Here is a 23,752-nt window from a genome sequence, read left to right as displayed (position 1 = left end):
TACTTTTTAGGCTTTTCTAATTATTTTATTTAGTTGTGATTGATGTTAGTTTCCTTATTTCTCTCATTTCTACTTATCTTTTAGTTATTTTAATCTCCACGTATCTGTAAAACATGCGTGAAGTTGGTGTATTTAAAGATTGAGTTTATCATTAATAAAGGGAAGAGAAATTTACAGCAAAACAGAAACTGTGTTTCTAGGAGAGTAATGGCTCCTCTCGAATATAGCCTTTAATAGGTTCGGTTGCCTCAAATCAACCATCCTTTTCTCTATTGTATCTTTTATTTTTCTTTATTTGTGTTATGGCCAATTAGGCATGTAACATATTCAAGGTTTCTTGTGGAATCCACAAGGGCTTCTTTTCTTCAAAGAAGACGGTGTTCTTCTTCTATCGGGTTGAAGACGGTGATCTTCGCTTTTTCCACACAGCTTTAGCCGCGTCAGTTGGTACCATAGTGAGGTTTCTCCTCGGGTCAATCCTGCTAGATTCAACCATCTTCCAGAAAGTTTAGTTTCCTGAACTCATCATCACCTTTTTCTACAATCGGCCATCCCCGCAGTTGCTAGTTGCATCCTTCTTCTATGGTAAGAGTTATTACCCGAGAAGATCAGCTACGAGGCGGAGAGGTATTTCCCTTGCCAACCTAGTTTTTCTTCCCAGCCAAGTCCTTCCCTGATCATATTCCCTCTTTTAGCCAAAGAAATCTTCCCTGACAGTTAGCCTCAAAACCAGTTTTCTGGGTTTCATTGTGGCAGCCTTCCAAGCCAGAGTACACCACCCCAAAGCTTCTTTTAAAATTATCCAACCTACCCCACCTTCCCTGCGAGCAGCCATCAACCTAACCTATGGAGACCCTATTTTGTTTGCTTGTTTAGAAGCAAGACAAGCACTGATATGGTCCTGGGAAGAAAAAAACCAAAAGAACAAGAAAAACCCACTTCCGGGTGGAAACCTCTGTTTATTATCTTCCAGAAAAATTACACATACCCTTTTACAACAACTTCTCCCTATTTGTATATTTCCTCCCCTGTTTTGACTCTAACTGAATCTTGCTGACTAGACTAACAAAATTAACAACTATGCTGACTAGACTAACAGAATTAACAACTACAGAACCTTGCCACTAATTACTTGTTGATTGTCCTAACTCACTAACAACACAAAACAGAATTTCAGGTCTTTCCAACATACACGTATCATTCTGCCACCCTTAAAACAGACCTTGTACTCAAGGTCGGAAATTTGGAAACTGTTTTGCAATGTAAGACCAGTCCTCCCATGTTGCGTCTTCTCGGAATGAATTTGACCATTGTATTAAAACTTGGGCAATTGCTCGGTTGTTGTGATTGATCATTCGGCGATCAAGAACTGCAATTGGTTTCAATTGGAATTGTCCTTCATCATTAACCGGTGGTAAACTCTGTTGTACAGAACGGTGTTGCCCAAATTTTTTCTTAAGAAGTGACACATGAAAAACCGGGTGAATACGAGAGGCAGGAGGTAATTCCAACCGATGTGTTGTCTGTCCGATTCGTTGGAGTACACGAAATGGACCAAAATAGCAGGGGCCAATTTTAAATTGCGCCGCAAGGCCAACGAGGTTTGTTTATAAGGTTGTAGTCACACATAAACCCAATCATCAGCTTGAAACTCCCTTTCAGTTCGATGTTGATCTGCCATTTGTTTCATACGATTTTGGGCTTGTTGTAGATGCTCACGAAGTAAGCGAATCATCGACTCTCATTCCCTTAAACTCCGGTCTAGCACGGTTACATCAGCATCATTTTCAAGATAATGAGTACGTAAAGGAGGTGGCTGCCCATACAATGCTTCATATGGAGTGAGCTTGGTAGAAGAGTGGTAGGTGGTATTATACCACCATTCAGCCAATGGAAGCCACTTGACCCAATGTTTAGGTCTATCACCCGCCATGCATTGAAGATAGTTTTCAAGACATCTATTGACAACCTCCGTTTGGCCATCCGTTTGGGGGTGATATGAAGAGCTTAGCTGCAATTTCGTCCTTTGAAGCTTGAATAACTCAGTCCAAAAGCGGCTGGTAAAAACAACGTCATGATCACTAACAATGCTAGCTGGCATTCCATGAAGCTTGTAGATATGATCTAAAAAAATCCGGGCAACGTCCAGGGCTGTGTAGGGATGTGCAAGAGGTATGAAGTGAGCATACTTAGTAAGGCGATCAACCACCACGAAAATAACATCCTTGCCCTGCGATTTGGGTACACCTTCCACAAAATCCATGGAAATATCAGTCCATACTGTACTAGAAATCGGTAGAGGTTGTAAAAGACCCAGTGTAGCAAAATTTTCTGTCTTGTTTTTTTGGCAAACCTCGCATTCAACTATAAATTTTTGTACATACTTCTTCATTCCATTCCAAAAGAATGTGCTTCGTAGGCGTTTGAGTGTAGTACCGATTCCGGAATGGCCCCCTAATGCACTGGAGTGCATTTCCTGTAGAATTTGTTGCCTCAATTGCCAATATGTCCCAACAACCAAACGTCCTCGCCATCGAAGTTGATTGTGCTGCCATGTGAATTTGGAAGGTTGATGGGGATCTTCTTGCAATCTCTTGATCAGTTTTTGTAGATCAACATCAGTCGTCCACGCATTTTGGATTTCAATCATCCACTCCGGTATGACAATTGAAATGGCTTGCAATTCGCCATGATTTCCGTCAGCTCGAGACAATGCATCGGCAGCTTTATTCTCCTTCCCGGATAAGTAAACAGTTCATAGTCATAACCGATTAATTTTGACAGCCATTTCTGTTGAGCCGAAGTACTGATTCGCTGCTCGAACAAGTATTTTAAGCTGAGATGGTCAGTTTTGATTTGGAATCGTCTGCCCAACAAATAGGGTCGCCACTTGACCACCGCAAACACCACAGCTAACATTTCTTTTTCATAAACAGACAAGCCCAAATGTTTAGATGCTAGAGCCTTGCTAATGAAGGCTATTGGTCTTCCTTCCTGCATGAGAACAACTCCACTCCCTGTTCCAGCGCGTCACATTCCACCACAAAACTCTTTGAAAAATCTGGCTTCGCCAAAACTGGTGTAGATGACATGGCTGTTTTAAGCAATTCAAATACCCTTTCGGATTCTGGTGTCCATTTAAAGGCATTCTTCTTGAGCATGTTCGTTAAGGGCTGACTTATCTTACTATAGTTTTGAATGAATCGTCGATAGTACCCAGTAAGTCCCAAGAAACCCCATAAAGCTTTCAGAGTTTTGGGTAACGGCCAATGAACCATGCTCTCCACTTTTGAGGGATCAGCGGCAACCCCTTTCCCTGAGATGATGTGGCCCAAATATTCAAGCTCTTGCTTTGCAAAGTTGCATTTTGAATGCTTCACATAGAGCTCATGTTTGGACAGAATTTCAAATGTGAGCGTAAGATGGTACAGATGCTCATTCCAACTCTTGCTATACACTAAGATATCATAAAAAACACAGGTACAAATTTTCGAAGGTAGGGACGGAATACCTCGTTCATTAGACTTTGAAATGTTGATGGAGCATTGGTAAGACCGAATGGCATGACAAGGAATTCATAGTGACCCTCATGCATTCGGAATGCAGTTTTGTGCACATCGGATGGGTGTACTCGGATTTGATGGTACCCTGAACGAAGGTCTAGCTTTGAAAAGAAATATGCCCCATGAAGTTCATCTAAAAGCTCATCAATTACCGGAATCGGAAATTTATCCTTGACAGTATTCCGATTCAAAGCTCGGTAATCGACGCACATATGCCATGTATTATCTTTTTTCTTAACAAGTAATACAGGAGAAGAGAAGGGACTTACGCTATGCTGGATAGTTCCTATTGCCAACATCTCTTGCACTAGTCGTTCAATCTCATTCTTTTGCATATGTGGATATCGATATGGCCGAATGTTTGTTGGCTGGCTGCCGGGAATCAGTGGAATGCAATGGTCATGAGATCGACTAGGAGGTAGACCCCGGGGCTCCTCAAAGATATGAGAAAACTCCTTTAGAAGGCCAGCAATATCCGGGTCATCATTACCTTGCTCTTGTACCCTGTGTATCGAGCACAATTGCACCACTACTCCACACATTTCTCCTTTGAGAGATTTTTGCATGGATTTCCCATCTAATAATGTATTGACCCACCCTTTGCTCCCCTCAAAACATGCCGCTTGCCATTGGCTTGGAATTCCATTTTCAACTGTTGAAAATCCCATACAATAGGACCAAGAGTGGTTAGCCATTGAATTCCAAGGACCATGTCGCTTCCTCCTAGATCAAGAACTCACATTTCAGTTTCGAAAGTAGTGCCTTGCATGGTCCACTGAAAATTACAGCACCTAGCTTTACTAACAATTTTTGTCCCATCTGCCACCGATACGGTAAGGGGACCGGTTGGTTCAGTTTCACATCCAGTACATTTGACAACTGCCGGATCTTAAAAATTGTGAGTGCAGCCTGAATCAATGAGAATGACCACCGGTTGTGTTTGATATAGCCGCAAACTCGCATAGTATGATAGGAAGGAAAACCAGCCAATGCAAAGACAGAAATCTGAATTCCTTCTTCAGCTGATTCTTGCACCTCCTCCACATTCTCAATCAGAATTTCGTCGGAGCTCTCATCATCATTGTTGGATGCATTCAATAGATACAGCTGTTGTCTCTTACATTTGTGATCGGGAGTGAACTGTTCATCACAATTATAACACAACCCCTTCTTACGTCGCTCCGTCGTCTCAGTCAGGGTCAACTTTTTAATCAGCGGTAATGAAGGAGGTTTAAAATCATTAGGAAAAGTGAGTGGAGTGTTGGGTTGAAACGAACCTTTGGATCGACGAGCCATGGCCTCAATGGTCTCCTCTTGTAATCTCGCTAACCCAATGCCCTGCATGATTGTGCTTGGCTTAAACATTTGGACACCTGGTCGGATTTCATCCTTTAATCCACTGATAAAACAGCTAACAAAAAATGATTCTGGCAATCCATTAGACTGATTAGCCAGCTCCTCCCGCATCATCACAAGCCGATGGCCCAAATCTGGTAATAAGATCTTGTACAAATTCAGCCCACGAAACTTCTCTGCTCGTCTTGATGTATAATTAATACCATTGGATAGCTTTTCCTTCAAGATGAATAGAGGCCAGCTGTACTTTAATGGAATCTCTAATTTGGTTGAATGAAAAAAACTGCTCACAGCGATACACCCATCCTGTTGGATCGATTCCATTAAATCTTGGAAAATCAATCTTGGTATACCTTGTTTGAACTGTGCCGTCTGGTATTGCTGCGCAGCTCCTTATACCTTGCGAAGAATCCGATTGATCATTGGCAGAATTGAGAACTTTGCTAGCCAATTGATCATATTTGAGACTCAAAGCTGTGATCAGTTGTCGAAGCTCTGCCAAGGCGGTGGTCTGTTGCTCCGATATTTCACGATAAGGCCGTAGAGCCTCATCAATTCGTCTTGCATCTTGGGATCTAGTTCCGTCTGCCATTTTTGGGATCTTGTTGGCTTTGATACCATTTGATATGGTCCTGGGAAGAAAAACACCAAAAGAACAAGCAAAACCCACTTCCGGGTGGAAACCTCTGTTTATTATCTTCCAGAAAAATTACACATACCCTTTTACAACAGCTTCTCCCTATTTGTATAGTTCCTCCCCTGTCTTGACTCTAACTGAATCTTGCTGACTAGACTAACAGAATTAACAACTATGCTGACTAGACTAACAGAATTAACAACTACAGAACCTTGCCACTAATTACTCGTTGATTGTCCTAACTCACTAAGAACACAAAACAGAATTTCAGGTCTTTCCAACAGACACGTATCAAGCACATCTAAACTGATTCTCAGTTCTACCATGTGCCTGCCCATCTTGAGCCTAAACCACAAGCCTTAAAACCTTCCTTCAACCGATTTCCTTCCTTCCATCTTAGCCCCTAACACTACTTGATTGGATTTTTTTTTCTGTTAACACCTACCGAAGCCTTTGTGTTTACCGCAAAAGGCTTCCTAGAAAAAAACAAATCCTCCCTGATCTATCGTATAGCCCAAGTTAACTTTGCAATCCCTGTTTTTCAGCCACTTACGTTAAAAAAAAAAAAAAAAAAAACCTCCCTGATCTATTGTATAGCCCAAGTTAACTTTGCAATCCCTATTGTTCAGCCACTTACGCAAATTGCATTGTTTAGTGGGGTTTTCACATCCTTCAAAATAACATCAGAATCGCCCTTTTCCTGGTTTTGTCGAAAAAAAATCTCATATTGGACACCCTTTTGTCTTCTTCACGAACATAATATCCCTTATAGTCAATCGATCAACATCTACCCGCTCCATTCTTTTTCCACCCTTAATCTTGATCTTGCTGGTTTCTCTCTTCACCTAAGGCTTCTATTATTGTTGGAAGGTTCTGTAAGCTTGCAAAGTAGCTGCCCTTATTTTGCAAAGCTTGCAAACATACACTTACAAACAATTTTTAACAAGCTAGTTGTTGAGCCTTAGCTTATTGTCAGCAGATTTATTTTTAAGTTTCCTATATCCTCAAAGCTACCATATTCACATCAAATCCCAGGTGAGTTGCAGCCATTGAGTGCAGAAAACTGCTCTTCATCAAATCCGCCTACCCTCAAACCTTCAACCTCTCTCGTTTTGAAACCTAAGCAGGCCTTCACTTTCACATAGAACCGGCCTAAACTAACACCACCACATTGTCCTTAACCTTTCATGAATCTACAGTTAGTCCCATCTTTTGCGGATATGGTAATTGCGAAGCTGAGTGTTGGGAATGGACCGATGCCATTATGGACCGTCGAGACAAATATGGAACGAGCGACAAAGAGACGATTAAGTGTGTCGGATCAGCCCTAGCTGCTCATGCTAAATCCTTCCTGATAGAGATGAAATGAGAGAGATACAGATCGAGACAAGTACCCTTCAGCTGTTGGTACGAAATTCGTGATCCCTTTATAATAGAATTCGCATTCAAAGTTGGTGGCGTCAAAAGATCACTCGAGTTAATTACTTCTGGACAACGTATGCTACCAATGTGCATGCTGGTGTTCAGAATAAGTTGCAAGAAGCTAATGCTAAGTACAAGAACGATGCTGGCCAGTGTAGCCGTTTAAAAGTTATCAAAAAAGGCAATAAAGTTATGGTCCATCTAAGGAAAGAATGTTTTCTAGTGGGGATATACAATAAGCTAAAGAACAAGAAGATTGGCCCCGACCAGATAATCCATAAGATAAATAAAAACATATATGATGCAATGGTATATCCAAGTGGCACCGTAGGATAATGCCATTTGTCATCCATGTGGCACATCTATGTGGTTTGACCCGGTCTTGGATTTTGCATGGGAATTTAGATAAGCAATCACTATGTCTAGTTTTTAGTATGTGTTAGTTAAGTCTTTCTTTAATGATTTATAGGGACTTTGTTAAGACTTATTGGGTTTGTATTTTGACTACTTAGGAAATGGTATTGTCATGAAAATTGTCCTAGAAGTTATTATAGGGTATTGAGAATAGGCATAAAAGTTATTGGTAAGTCATTTTCCATGTATCTCATTTACTTATTGTATCTCCAAATATATCAATGAGAATGAGCAAGGATGATAGTTTTTGGTTAAAAAAAGAAAGTTTTTCTAAGCATTTAGCAAGAGTTCTACTTCTTGTGTTTTTTCTATCGTCGATCCGAACGGTATCAAAGTGGTATCAGAGCATCTAGGTGTAACCTCACGACGGTGATCGTGAGGCGATCCTACGCTAGTGCTTACCAATGAGAAATTTGCGCTAGTTCAAGTTTCTCAATGGCCAATCGACATCGCCAAGGTTTGATTGAACGAGAGGCTCCTAATCGAGAGAGGGATCTTCGTGATATCGAGATTGAAGAATTGAAGCGTCAAGTTCAAACCCTCACCGAGAGGTTAGCTCTTCAAGAGCCTCAATATGAGGTGGAGGAAAACAATGAATCGGAGTCGGACGTCAACCCTTTCGCTCGGCCATACCAACGCTAAGGAGAGAGTGACGGTTCTTCTTCGAGACGTCCCCCTTTACGTCAACGTTTCACCGATGTTAAGGTGGAGGTTCCCGAGTTTGAAGGAAAGATGCAACCGGATATCTTCATAGACCGGCTTACTACGGTTGAACATATGTTTTATTATAAAGAAGTTCCCGACAAGCACAAAGTGAAAATCGCGGCAATCAAACTTCGCAAGCATGCCTCAATATGGTAGGAACGATTTTAAGCTTCATCGAGAAAAGACCGAAAAATCAAAAATCAGATCTTGGGAGAAAATGAAGAAAGAGCTTCATAAGAAATATTTACCGAAAAATTATCTACAAGATGCTTTTGTGGATATGTACCAATTCCAACAAGAGACTCGTTCCGTTGATGAATATACGGAAGAGTTTAACAAACTATTGCCCGTTATCTAGGAGGGTTGAGGCATGACATTAAAGAAAAGGTGCAACTCCAACCTTGTTCTTCAATGATGTTCATCGCTTGGCAAGCAAAGTGGAAAAACAATACCGGCTACGACAAGATCAAGGGCCAACGAGTTCTTTTAGAACTCAGAATTTAGGTCATGAGTCTACTCCTAACCGGGGGAGTACATCTCATTCTCGTCCCTCTAATAATGTCTCTCGACCGCCCAAGCGTGATGCGGCTCCAACTTATAAACGGCCTAATCCTTCATCAATCCAATGCTTCAAATGCCAAGGATATGGTCATATTGCATCGGAGTGCCCCAATCGCAAAGTTGTCACTCTTGTGAATGGTGAAATACAAGAGAACGAAGATGAAGAACCGACAAGCGATCCTCAAGAAGATGAAGAGGATGTCATCCATAGTGATCAAGGCGAGCTCCTTGTAGTCCGAAGAGCTATGAATATGGACCGCTTAAAAGAAGACAATGATTGGCTTTGCCACTATATTTTTCATACCCGTTGTACGTCTCATAGCAAGGTTTGCAATGTTATCATCGATCCGGGTAGTTGTGAAAATATTGTCGCAACGGTGGTGGTGGAGAAATTGAACCTCAAGACCGAACCTTATCCTCATCCTTACTCCCTTTCTTGGATTAATCATGGAAATGAGGTAAAGGTGTCTAAACGTTGCCTTGTTCCTTTCTCAATTGGTACTAAATATAAATATGAAATTTGGTGTGATGTGCTACCTAAGGATGCTTGTCATTTACTTTTGGGGCACCCTTGGGAGTTTGATCGCAAAGTCATCCATGATGGTTTCAAGAACACCTACTCTTTTGTTAAGGATGGAGTTAAGGTGACTTTGGCTCCTTCTAGAATGGAAAAGGACCTCAAACCCGACAAGGGGGAGAGTAACGTTTTTCTTTCCAAAACCGAGTTTGATCAAGAGACCAAGGAAAATGGCATGTCCTATGATCTACTCGTTGTTGAAGTTAATGAGGAGCATGATTCTTTCCCTCCAGAGCTTGCACCAATCCTTGAGGAATTTCAAGATGTTGTACCTAGTGAAATTCCTCCCAGACTACCTTCTATGAGAAACATCCAACATTGTAGATTTTGTTCCGGGCTCTACTCTTCCAAGCAAGGCGGCTTACCGAATGAGTCCAAAAGAACATGAGGAACTTCAACGGCATGTTAATGAATTCATCACCAAAGGAATGGCATGTGAAAGCATGAGTCCGTGTGCCGTCCCTGCCTTACTTGTTCTAAAAAAAGATGGCTCTTGGAGGATGTGCATCGATAGTAGAGCGGTAAACAAGATCACCATCAAATATCATTTTCCTATTCCAAGACTTGAAGATATGCTTGACCAACTTGTCGGTTCTCAAGTCTTCTCAAAGTTGGATCTTAGAAGTGGCTATCATCAAATCCGCATGAGACCCGGAGATGAATGGAAGACGACATTTAAAACTCGTGATGGATTATATGAATGGCTTGTTATGCCATTTGGACTTTCGAATGCTCCAAGTACTTTCATGCGTCCTATAAATCAAGTATTCAAGCCCTATATCGGTAAATTTGTTGTGGTTTATTTTGATGACATTCTCATTTATAGTAAGAGTCAAGAAGAGTATTTGGACCATCTTCGGCAAATTTTTGCTACACTTCGGGAGGAGAAGCTATATGTCAATCTTTCAAAGTGTGAGTTCTTGACCAATAGCCTCATCTTTTTAGGCTATGTGATCTCAATTGAAGGCATTATGGTTGATCCCAAAAAGGTGGAAGCTATTACAAGTTGGCCGGTACTGCGCAGCATTCATGAAATCCGAAGTTTTCATTGTTTGGCAACTTTCTACAGGAGGTTCATTCGGCATTTTAGTTCTGTGATGGCTCCTATCACAGATTGTCTCAACGACGGAACTTTTCAATGGACTGAAGAAGCCCAAGATAGCTTTGGACTTATCAAGAAGTTGATGACGGAAGCTCCTTTACTTGCTCTCCCCAATTTTGATAAGATTTTTTAAGTAGATTGTGATGCCTCGAATGTGGGTATTGGTGCGGTTCTTAGTCAAGAAGGATGACCTATTGCTTTCTTTAGTGCTAAGCTTGGTGATGGGTGAAAAAATTATTCTACTTATGATAAAGAATTTTATGCGGTTGTAGAAGCCCTCCGTTATTGGCGTCATTATCTCATAAGGAGTTTGTTCTTTACTCCGATCATGAAGCCTTGCGCTATCTCAACGGCCAACACAAATTATGCGTTCGACATGCTCAGTGGGTGGAGTTTATTCAATCTTTTAATTTCATCATCCGTCACAAGGCCGGTAGTCAAAATCAAGTAGCGGACGCTCTTAGTCGAAGGCACACTCTTCTCTCCACTCTTGAAGTTAGGGTCATGGGTTTTGACTTCATCAAGGATCTTTATGTTGAGGATATAAACTTTAGCAATATTTGGTCCCGATGCAAAGAAGGTCCTTGCGAGGACTACTCAATTCATGAAGGTTATTTGTTCAAAGGAAGCCTTGTGTGCATTCCAAAATGCTCTCTACGGCAAGCCATCATTAAAGAGGCTCACGATGGAGGTCTTGGTGGACATTTCGGAAGAGATAAAACAATCTCTCTTATTAAGGAACACTTCTTTTGGCCAAAGATGGGTAAAGATGTTGAATGTCATCTCCAACAATGTCGCATTTGTCATATGGCGAAAAGTAGGGTACAAAACACCGGTCTCTATACTCCCCTTCCCATTCCTCAAGCTCCTTGGGAAGATGTGAGTTTAGACTTCGTTTTGGGCCTTCCCCGAATGCAAAGGAAGAAAGATTCGGTCATGGTGGTTGTTGATCGTTTCTCCAAGATGGCGCATTTTGTGGCATGTGAAAAGACTTATGATGCATCCAAAGTGGCCGATCTCTACTTCCGAGAAATTGTTTAGTTGCATGGTATTCCAAAAACTTTCACATCGGATAGGGATCCAAAATTTGTTGGTCATTTTTGGAGAACATTATGGGCGAAGATGGGGACTAAACTCTAATTTAGTTCTTCTCACCATCCTCAAACCGATGGTCAAACGGAGGTGATTAATCGAACTCTTGGCAACCTCATTCAGAGTTATGTAGGACGAAATAAGAAGCAATGGGATCTTGTTCTTGCACAAGCCGAATTTGCATATAATCGCTCCACTCGCCACACCACCGGTGCTAGTCCTTTTGAGGTAGTGTATGGGTGTAATCCTCAAGGTCCTCTTGATTTAGTTCCTCTTCCTATTACTACTAAGTTGAGCGGCGATGCGGAGGCAAGAGCAAAGGAGATTAAGAAAATTCATGAAAGAGTTCAATCTAATATTGAAAAGAACGCCCAAAATATAAGGCACGGGCAGACAAGAATATGAGAAAGATTGATATCAATGAAAGAGATCTTGTATGGATTCATCTTCGCAAAGAGCATTTTCCACCCGGGAAATTTGGCAAGCTTCAAGATCGTGCGGATGGTCATTTTCGAGTGCTAAAGAAAATTGGAGATAATGCGTTCAAGATTGAATTACCTGGTGATTACGGTGTTTCAGCTACTTTCAATGTTTCTGATCTTATCCCATACCATGAAAATAACTCGGTCAACTCAGAGACGAGTTGACGTTCAACCGGGGGAGAATGATGCAGTGGCATATCCAAGTGGCACCTTAGGATAATGCCATTCGTCATCCATGTGGCACATCTATGTGATTTGACTTGGTCTTGGGTTTTGCATAGGAATTTAGATAAGCAATTACTGTGTCTAGTTTTTAGTATGTGTTAGTTAAGTCTTTCTTTAATGATTTATAGGGACTTTGTTAAGACTTATTGGGTTTGTATTTTGACTACTTAGGAAATGGTATTGTCATGAAAATTGTCCTAGAAATTATTATAGGGTATCTAGAATACGTATAGAAGTTATTGGTAAGTCGTTTTTCATGTATCTCATTTACTTCTTGTATCTCCAAATATATCAATGAGAATGAGCAAAGAGGGGATGATAGTTTTTGGTTAAAAAAAGAAAGCTTTTCTAAGCATTTAACAAGAGTTCTACTTCTTGTGTTTTTTTTTTCCACAACCCTAAGGATTGCGATCGTCGATCCGAACGGTATCAATATGTTGTTGACATGTTCGAGTACCATGAGCTAGACACAGAGAACTGTAGACACCCACATTTTGCTTTACTTTAACCAACAATAACCTAATATATGTTTTAGGTCATTAATATCTTGATCTGACTTTACGGATCATCAATCGGGACAAAATAAGATAGGGTCACTTCATAGCCCGAACCCTGATTCCATTCCGAGACCCGATTTCCGTAAATCGTTAGATCAATGGCAGATCTTGACCTGGGTCTAACCATCCAAAATCCAAGCAACCTCGCCAGCGGAACTACGTGTGGCTTGATCCCCATCGCGGGGTACGTAGGCAATTTGGCACTCCCAAGTTCAGTCGCACCTTTCTCTATCTTTCCCATTCCCTCACACTATTCATCATCTCGATTCATCTCGTGTCTCTCGGAACCATTGGATTATGGTTTCCGTCGTAAGAACCCTTAGAGCCCAATTTAGGAACAATGGTGTCGTGTCGTGTTGTGTCCTAAGTTTTAGGGAGTCCTAGAGTTAGGAGTCCAGCCTCATCACGGACGTTTGCTATGTATAGCAACCGTGCCATAGGTCTAGTTACACTAGTCACCCAATCTTTCCCTAGGACAAGCCTAGTAAACTAGGATGTAGGCAAACCTGCATTAGTCTAAGGGACCATTTGCATTTAGATGAGAATCATATAGCATCTTAGATGAAATCTTAAGATAATAAAATCCTCAACTTGAATTAAATAACTTCTCCTAAAACTGTTGAAACAGTCAATCCCGTCTAGGTCGGTGTCCTAGTTGAGTTAGGCATAAGTAGCTTAGCTTAGGTGCACCGAACTACGTCGACTCTGATCCCAGTGAGGCTTGGGTACGTAGGCAGCTTGGATGTCTGATGGCATACCACCCGCGAGTCGGCACCACAAACAAATTGTGGTGTTTTGTATATTAATTTTCTTGTAAATGCTTAATCAAATCACTTAGGATTTTCCATGAAATTAGAATTCTAGGAGAACTTTCACTTAGAATGAATCCAGACAAATTAATAAAGCAAGATACACATCTAGGATTCACATTAAAATTAGATCATAGGATGCATGTCACTTAGTTCGCACATTAACATAGAGTTGAATGAGCCATTTAAAATAAATTTAAAAGAATTAGCTTTTGGAATCGAAGACCGATTATCGGGCAGGAATGGTGCATGTGGCGGATAACTCCCCATACCTTCCATTCTCGTAACCAGGTAGCGAGTCTAGATTTCTGGTTAATTACGGGTCCTAGATCCCACATCTAGGTGGCGACTCTGTCAGTCTCTTTCGTGTGGAATTCGGATTGCCTTAGTGATCCCAAGTTCACAGGAAAGATTAATTCAAATCAACATTAAAATGCACACGCCAATCGCGTGGATACGAGAGACCAAGAGAGAGCGCGCGGCGGCTCGCGCCCCGCCCCTCTCGCGGGATCCGGGTACCACAGTCTGGCGACTCTGCTGGGGACCACCTAACTTCATTAAAATTTCAAAAGATAATTCATTTGAATTTAATTTAACTGGCTCATAAAAACTCTATACTTGTTAGATTAGTTTGTCTTGTTTTATTTTCTCATCACATTTTACTCGAACTTAACCTAACAAAACCTGAGGGCATCATAGATTGCGCAAACATATTGCACACACTTACATCACTTGCATCTAAACTCTTGCATCTCACGTGCACACACGTCCTATTTTAGGAACCCGGAGTGTTATCTAGCATGGTTGACTGGGATTTCATCACCTGGTGCCTCTGTGCTATAGAAGCATTCCACCCTTAGCCTAGTACCTTTATGGTACGTAAACGGATCTCTTGTTCACGTACTGATACGCCGGACACTGGTACAGTATATCGAACAGGGATTCGCGCTAAGGGAACTCTTGGCCTTAACCCTAGATTAACCCACACATGCATGTAGTATACGAACACATGTGCATCATGTGTGTGAGCCTAGTTTAGGATATCCTACCCATTGGTGTCTAGATTAGGCCGTGGTCCATCTTCCAATGGTCACGATCGGTCCTTAGATACACGAACAAAGTCATGAGTCGAGATTCTCTCTCCACTCCGATAGATTAGGATTAGGGTTGATGCCTTCAGGTAACACTGATAAAATGTGAAAAAAAAAAAAAAAAAAAATTCCCTTTGGGTTAGGATATAAATCCCATAATTTTCAAAGATCTCATAGGATTAGTCATTCATGATCTATCCGTTGAAAGCAATCTTATGCTATCTCATCTAATCTTTTGATCGTGCGTCTTTCGTTCTTCTGTCATACGATTCGATCGTATCTTCATGCCATCCCCTAACTGGCAGATGCAGAATCTCACAATCTTTCGATTATGCGTTCTCATGATCTGATCATGCCTGGTCCAGATAATCCAATCTTGCTTGTACCCCTGGTCTGTTCCTCCTCTAGGGGCTACCTTTTTCAAGATTATTTTGCTAAGTCCTTCAGAGTTCACTCTCAGAATCATTGAGCTAGGGGCATTTCCCTATGCGAATCAGTCATCATTGTCCAAAATTGAAAGTATCAGCCATGATGATGTTCAGAACGAACCAGCCTTCGCCGAGCCTTCAACGCCAAACAGTTGCAGCAGTTAAAGTTTTAGTCACTTACTATTTTATATTGAGTCAGTCATCATGGTCAGTATAATTGTTGAGTCCGGTCTTACAGTTAAAGGTCAATGCCTAGTCCAGGCAAGTTATCTTCTGTTTCCCTTTCTTATTTAGAGTTGTGAATCCTGAGCATGTTCAGGATAGGTCGTCTGATGTAATAGCTTTTCTTTAAATAAAATTTCAGTCAGTTCCAAAAAGTTCACTTGTGTCTGTTCTTAAGTGTGCTTCTGATCTTAAAATAAGACTCCATCTTCAAATGAGGACAAAATTGACGAAACTCCACTTGAGTCACAGCAATTACTTGAACGAGAGGAGGAGCGCCAATCCCAACCTTTCAAAGATGAAATTGAAATGATAAACACTGGCACTGAAACTTTGATTCAGTGAATGCCGATTGAAAATACATTACCCTCTAAAGAGTGTGAAGAATTGATAAAATTATTTCAAGAATAAGAAGATTGTCTAGAAAAGCTACAACCGATACCAGGGGCAAGACATAGATGGAAAGCTCAAAGAAAATGAAGAAAGTGAGAAGATATATGCTATACAAGGGGCATAGAGTGGAAACAACTTTCATATTTCCAATCAATGACCTTGGTTCTCAAATTCATAACATAAAGCCAACAAATTCAAGATGAAAAGTTCAAGAGCAAACAATGAAAAGTGATCATCAGATATCGAGAGTACGAATCCATAGATGGAGGATGTCAAAGAACAAGTTTCACTCTATGAAAATCAAAAGCACGTATTAGAATCTTGGAAGAAGAAGATCCATTATCTCTTACCTGGAAATGCCGTCAAATTTTGTGAAAAAAAAGAAAAGAAAAAATAAATAAATAATCAGTACCAGAGGGACCCTAGTAACCTAGATCGATTCCCAATTTGAACATCGGAAGGCCTCCTTTGGCCGAATAAATCCCAAAATCAGAACCCAACGTCAAAAGAATACCGGTTTGCAAACCCTTCGAGCCTGAATCAAATTTTCTTGAAAACCCATCAAACTAGGGGCATCCGCCCCGAACTACGCGAGACCTGATCCCTACACTGGGGTACGTAGGCAGCTCGGTTAAACCGAGTTCGGTCGATTCAAAAAAAAAGAAAAAGAAAAATCAATCGTTCCAGAAAAAAAAAGAGGGACAAGTTCCAAAAGAAGAGAAGTTAATTGTTCCAGAAAGAAAAGAAAAAAGGAAAAAAATCAATTAACCTTCAAACAATTGATCTTCAAACTAGGGGCATTCGCCTTGACCTACACACGACCTGATTCCTACCTTGGGATATGTAGGCAACCTGTTCACAGGTTCGGTCGAAATCTTTGTTGAACCTTAAGCCATTCTTTGAAAAGCCCTATCCTACCTATAAAGTCCTTCTGGTGTTCAGAACTAATGAGCTAGGTCCCGAGACACAATAAAAAAAAATGATGAATAAGAAAACGAACGGAGTTTGAAGATCTGCTAGACTGAAAACCTGAAAGGGCGGTCTGGGCAAAATTTAAGATCATTCCCCTGCTAAGTTGAAAACCCGAAAGGACGGCTTAGGCAAAAGCTAAGGGGATAGCCTGCTGGATCGAAAACCTAGAATGGTGGTTCAGGCAAAAGTTAAGGCTAGCGCGGTCCGCCAAGTTAAAAACCCCGAAGAGGTGACTTGGTCACGGTAAGAGAATCATTATAAGAAGGCTACAGCTGGTATCAAGACTGAAGATCAACTGAAGTTCAAGCAAATTCAAGTGATATCCTCAAAACTGGGGGCATTGAAGCTAAGCAATCTTAGGGGGCGTAATTAAATCCTTGAGGCATTACTGTTTTAAGGAAAAAGTCCAGTGTTTACCAATTGAAAAACTATTCCTCGAAAGGATAGACTTACCAAACAAAATATTAACTAAGTCAGAAGCATCACTGTGTTTGTCAGTATAGTCAGTCAATCTTTGTTATTCTAAGTTCACTCCTTCAGGGCTGCTCAATCCTTTGAGTAGTGCCTTTCATCTAAGTTTTCTCTTTAGAAAGAGTCAATCGTCGTTCCTATGTCCAAATGATGTAACTGTCTTGGTGAAGGAGGCCCGGCCTAGGCAGCTCCCTGCAATTATACCTGAAAGGGTTCGAGAATCTAGTCAAACAGCTACATTTCAAAGAAGATCAACTCAGAAGAGTTCAGAAGTAGAAACATCAGAAAGCCCAGCTTCCGTAAAAAGATCATACCCCAGGAAGGCACCTTAAGCTTGGAAGAGCCCCAGATGCAATGGTGGTTGAGCCAATTTCTCAGAAAGATGAACCATTAAAATTCAGAATTTCCTTCCGGTTAGTTAAATACTATCCTGGTCAAGAAATGTTCATCTAAGCACCTGTCAAAAAACAGATCCCGCTTTTCCATGTTAGAGAGCCGTTGTTCTAAATTACCAATTTCAAGTATCTTGTTCAAGGTTTCAGTTATCAAAATCCCCAGAAGACAAGACCAACAGTCTCATTGAGAAAAATCTTGTTGAAGTTTCATAAAAGTGTTCCTAATCCATTCTTGTTACTAATGGTTCTTCGTTCATAAGGTTGGTCGTCTCATCATTCGTCAAAGTCTTGGTTTCCAATATCTTTACTGGGCACGATCTATAATGTCCCCGATTTCATTGAGTTCAAAAAAAAAAATAAAAAAAAAAAAATCCAAAATTCATCAAATCCAATCCCCGATTCAAACAAATCCAATCTTACGTCAAATTCAAGTTCATGAAAAATTTCATGTCCTCTTTGAGCCCTTTTGTGAAAGGTGCCTCATTTCTCGAGTCCATTTGTGAATGGTCTCGTCTTCTCCTTGAACCCGTTTGTGAACAGGTTTCTCATTCTCTGAGTCCATTTGTGAATGCTCTAATGTCATCTTTGAGCCCGTTTGTGAACGGTGCCTCTGTTCTCGAGGCCATTTGTGAATGGTCTCATCTTCTCCTTGAGCCCGTTTGTGAACGGTGCCTCATTTTCTGAGTCCATTTGTGAATGGTCTCGTGTCCTCTTTGAGCCCGTTTGTGAACGGTGCCTCATTTCTCGAGTCCATTTGTGAATGGTCTTGTCTTCTCCTTGAGCCCGTTTGTGAACGGTGCCTCATTTCTCGAATCCATTTGTGAATGGTCTCGTCTTCTCCTTGAGCCCGTTTGTGAATGGTGCCTCATTTCTCGAGTCCATTTGTGAATGGTCTTGTCTTATCCTTGAGCCCATTTGTGAATGGCGCCTCTTTTCTCGAATCCATTTGTGAATGGTATCGTCCTCCTTGAGCCCGTTTGTGAATGGTGCCTCATTTCTCGAGTCCATTTGTGAATGGTCTTGTCTTCTCCTTGAGCCCGTTTGTGAACGGTGCCTCTTTTCTTCGAGTCCATACAACTATGGTCTCTTATCCTCTTTGAACATCATACATCTATGATGTCTCATTTCCTTGGAATCCGTACAAATACGGTATTTCATTCTCTTCGAGTCCATACAACTATGGTCTCTTATCCCCTTTGAACATCATACAACTATGATGTCTCATTTCCTTGGAATCCTTACAAATACGGTATTTCATTCTCTTCGAGTCCATACAACTATGGTCTCTTATACCCTTTGAACATCATACAACTATGATGTCTCATTTCCTTGGAATCCGTACAAATACGGTATTTCATTCTCTTCGAGTCCATACAACTATGGTCTCTTATCCCCTTTGAACATCATACAACTATGATGTCTCATTTCCTTGGAATCCGTACAAATACGGTATTTCATTCTCTTCAAGTCCATACAACTATGGTCTCTTATCCTCTTTGAACATCATACAACTATGATGTCTCATTTCCTTGGAATCCGTACAAATACGGTATTTCATTCTCTTCGAGTCCATACAACTTTGATCTCTTATCCCCTTTGAACATCATACAACTATGATGTCTCATTTCCTTGGAATCCGTACAAATACGGTATTTCATTCTCTTCAAGTCCATACAACAATGATCTCTTATACCCTTTGAACATCATACAACTATGATGTCTCATTTCCTTGGAATCCGTATAAATACGGTATTTTATCTTGCCCAAGCCCATTCAAAAATGATGCTGCATTTTCATTAAGAATCTTTCAAAAGTCATCCATTATTCTCTCTGAGACCATTTGAAAATGATGTCTCATTTCCTCTGAAGCTGTTCAAAAGCGATATTCCTTTCCCTCCGAAAATCCATTTGAAAATGGTATCCCATTTCTCTCGTTGCCAGCGGCACCGCAGCGGGTTTGTTTTATTGCATTCCAATTCTAGGATTTCATCTAAGGTCTTGCATTATATTAGGTTGCATTGTGTTTAGGGGGTTCCTTTGTCGATTAAAGTTACGCAAAATGGTTCTGTCATTTTAACTTTGGTATTCGATGACTACGTCGTCTCTACCAAAGAGGGGCATCTGTAGACACCCACATTTTGCTTTACTTTAACCAACAATAACCTAATATATGTTTTAGGTCATTAATATCTTGATCTGACTTTACGGATCATCAATCGGGACAAAATAAGATAGGGTCACTTCATAGCCCGAACCCTGATTCCATTCCGAGACCCGATTTCCGTAAATCGTTAGATCAATGGCAGATCTTGACCTGGGTCTAACCATCCAAAATCCAAGCAACCTCGCCAGCGGAACTACGTGTGGCTTGATCCCCATCGCGGGGTACGTAGGCAATTTGGCACTCCCAAGTTCAGTCGCACCTTTCTCTATCTTTCCCATTCCCTCACACTATTCATCATCTCGATTCATCTCGTGTCTCTCGGAACCATTGGATTATGGTTTCCGTCGTAAGAACCCTTAGAGCCCAATTTAGGAACAATGGTGTCGTGTCGTGTTGTGTCCTAAGTTTTAGGGAGTCCTAGAGTTAGGAGTCCAGCCTCATCACGGACGTTTGCTATGTATAGCAACCGTGCCATAGGTCTAGTTACACTAGTCACCCAATCTTTCCCTAGAACAAGCCTAGTAAACTAGGATGTAGGCAAACCTGCATTAGTCTAAGGGACCATTTGCATTTAGATGAGAATCATATAGCATCTTAGATGAAATCTTAAGATAATAAAATCCTCAACTTGAATTAAATAACTTCTCCTAAAACTGTTGAAACAGTCAATCCCGTCTAGGTCGGTGTCCTAGTTGAGTTAGGCATAAGTAGCTTAGCTTAGGTGCACCGAACTACGTCGACTCTGATCCCAGTGAGGCTTGGGTACGTAGGCAGCTTGGATGTCTGATGGCATACCACCCGCGAGTCGGCACCACAAACAAATTGTGGTGTTTTGTATATTAATTTTCTTGTAAATGCTTAATCAAATCACTTAGGATTTTCCATGAAATTAGAATTCTAGGAGAACTTTCACTTAGAATGAATCCAGACAAATTAATAAAGCAAGATACACATCTAGGATTCACATTAAAATTAGATCATAGGATGCATGTCACTTAGTTCGCACATTAACATAGAGTTGAATGAGCCATTTAAAATAAATTTAAAAGAATTAGCTTTTGGAATCGAAGACCGATTATCGGGCAGGAATGGTGCATGTGGCGGATAACTACCCATACCTTCCATTCTCGTAACCAGGTAGCGAGTCTAGATTTCTGGTTAATTACGGGTCCTAGATCCCACATCTAGGTGGCGACTCTGTCAGTCTCTTTCGTGTGGAATTCGGATTGCCTTAGTGATCCCAAGTTCACAGGAAAGATTAATTCAAATCAACATTAAAATGCACACGCCAATCGCGTGGATACGAGAGACCAAGAGAGAGCGCGCGGCGGCTCGCGCCCCGCCCCTCTCGCGGGATCCGGGTACCACAAGAACGACTCGAGGGCTAGTTTTTTTAAGTGAAAGGACTATGATGTAGGTTAGTTCTTAGGTTTCTACACTATTGTTGAAGGAAGTAATTTCTATTTTGTTTTCTTTGAGTTTCTAGCCCATTCTAGGCTTCTAGAGTATTCTTAAGTTTATTTTTGGGTACGAAGCAATGCTTTAGTCCATATAAATATTAGATGTGAAAGGTGTATGGGATATTTTGAATTGAATAAAAGTTTATATTATCTTATTTCTCTTGTATATTCAATAGTGTTTTTTTATTATTTAAGAGCACTGCTGGGAAAATAGGATTTTGTTTTGGGAAAAAAAACAGGCATCAAACATTGGAGTTACGTCGATGGGCTCAAATCCCAAAAAAACAATAAATACACATTGAATAGGGACAAATCAAATCAACGGTCATTTCAGCCCTATTTTTATTTTTCAAAAACGGAATCCCATTTTCCAAGTGTTTTCCTTTATTTAAAGAAGCGAAATGATTTCAACACAACCATGTTTTGATACAAGACCCTCATGTACTTGTCTTTTAGCATTTAACTATCGGTAAAAACCCTTTTACAGCTCTTTAAATATAAAAGACAAGAAACGTGAGCGTCTTGTATCAAAAACATGTTTGTGTTCTTCTTCCACGCTTCCTCCTACCCGAAAACCCAACCTGACCCCACCCGACTTTTATTCGAGTTAAACCGGATCGAAGTTGCACACGTAGGTCTCACACACCCACCAGCACTAACACGGCTCAACATAAACGTGTGGGTCCCACTGCAAGGCACGCAGCCAAGGGTATTCTCATTCTGATATTTGGTTGAGCTGTTTCTACCATTAATTCATATACACAAAAAAGGAGAGGGGGAAAACTAGAAACGTACCGCATACCGTATCCCCTAAACCGTCGGTATAAGTGCAATGCCCGGAAGACGCTTCGCACTTGGCACAAAGCGGAGACGAAGTCCAATTCAACCGAAATCCTTCCCGCAACACAGTACTGAGATTCCCAAATCCGGTCAAGTTCCGCTTAAAGCCGTTCAACGCCTTCTCCATCACCGGAACCACCACCTTCTCCTTGCACTGCCATGAACTATTCTTGTTCAAGGGGATATCACCCTCCACAACGACATATGCTGCTGAGACATTCAACGAGGTGCAGTTGAAGAAAAAAGTTAGGTTCCTCTCCAACCCACTGTAAAACAACGTCGGCAGGGTTTCGAGCTTGACGCTTTGAAGCACTCTTGGACAGGTGCTCTTCACCACTTCAGGGTCGACGAGGGTTATGGTCCGATTTTTGTAATTGATCTCTTCCACGTAGTACTCTTTGTTGGAAAGACGAAGAGCAGGTCGTGGACCATCGCAGTAGATGCCGAGATTTGGGTAGCCGCAGTATGGGGTGGATCCATTCATGTGCCAGAAAGGATAGCTGATGTTGACGCCGTTGCCGCAGCTAAAACTATTATCGCACACAACATCGTCACCAAAAGTAGAGGTGGGGAGGAGGAAGAGAAAGAGGAGGAGGAGGAGGGGTTGGGGATGTTCGGCCATGGAAGGAGAAAAGGACAAAGGGGAATTATTGGTGTTGGTGTGGGTGTTCTTTTGTTTTTTGTTTACACTTTACATGGACAGAGGACCTCTCATTTTTACATTGAGAAAATGCCAGTGCTTGACTTTTAGTTTTACACCCGTCCCCACTCCACATTGTAGAGTAGGTCTAATTCCTTACGGAAGCGCGCAATCACCCGGAAACCGCGCGCATCAGGCAGGCCCAGGGAGACTCGAACTCTCGTCTCTGGGAGCATATGATACCCAAGACTTTAAGCCGAAGAGCAACACCTGTACGGGTTTCTAGACTTATTGAGGCTGTGGCCCGTCTAAGACGGTTTGGATTATTCTACGGTGCAGGGCATACCGTACTTTTTAATAATGTGAGGAGTGCGATGATCAAAATACTGTAGTGCTCGTATCATTTCCCAGAATTTATCACTTATTTTAAAATCGAATTCAAGCCCAAAATTGATTATTGAGCTAAAATTTGAGTTCAACAATCAATTTTGGGCTCAAACTCCAAAACAAACAGCGTCCTTAAATTAAGTAAAAAAATCCTCAAACTACGATTTAGAGGAACATGATATGATTAGAGTTAATTTATATATATAAATTGAACAGTGTTAGTTCAAGTTATCGTTTTTTCTGACGTAAAAAAGGGAGGTAATTTTACAAAACACTATTCTTTCCAAAATTTTCCACAAAATTCCTACAATCCAAGTCACGTGGTTTGTCCATGCTAAAAAAATAGGTTGGACTATGATGCTTTTGAAAACTTTATTATTTTTTTCCCCTTTATCTCTTGTTTCTTTCTAGAATTTTCCCTCTCTCAAACATATTCACTGTATTGTGAGAGGTTGGTGACCTCTCACCATGCCGTGTTGACTTGGTTTATGTTAATAGCCAAGTGCCTTCCTACGGTCGGACAAGTTCCCTTCCGTGTGGGTCCATGAGACTTCCGTGGAGACCTTCCTCTAACACATCCTCAATCATCATCCGAATTATCTGAATTATCTTTTGGGAAAGAGAAAAGTACGGAATGGGGGCTCATGTTTTGATCAATTACGGATTTCGGGCACCTTTTAAAATAAGAATGAAACACGGGCTAATCTTCAAAATCGGGTGGAAAAAAGACCCTGATACCCTTCTCATATCAACAGAAATCGCCTTTTTAATTACTGCCCATTAAATG

General features: G+C 41.1%; 1 protein-coding gene across 1 annotated transcript in view; it reads right to left on the bottom strand.

The window, feature by feature from the left end:
• LOC143854443 (LEAF RUST 10 DISEASE-RESISTANCE LOCUS RECEPTOR-LIKE PROTEIN KINASE-like 2.1) overlaps positions 1–22,802 on the bottom strand; it is a 31,833-nt gene extending 9,031 nt beyond the window's left edge. Inside the window, exon 1 of the mRNA XM_077364425.1 lies at positions 21,894–22,802. Within this exon, the coding sequence (XP_077220540.1) occupies positions 21,894–22,560 (667 nt within the window). The 5' untranslated portion in view covers positions 22,561–22,802. The remainder of the gene's footprint in view (positions 1–21,893) is intronic.
• Positions 22,803–23,752: the final 950 nt, after the last annotated feature.

The sequence above is a fragment of the Tasmannia lanceolata genome, unplaced genomic scaffold, assembly GCF_043159265.1.
Source record: "Tasmannia lanceolata isolate RefF3 unplaced genomic scaffold, GAP_Taslan_0.1 ptg000020l, whole genome shotgun sequence".
NCBI lineage: Eukaryota > Viridiplantae > Streptophyta > Magnoliopsida > Canellales > Winteraceae > Tasmannia > Tasmannia lanceolata.
The sequence above is the reverse complement of the archived record's forward strand: the minus strand, read 5'-3'. Positions and strand labels throughout refer to the sequence as shown.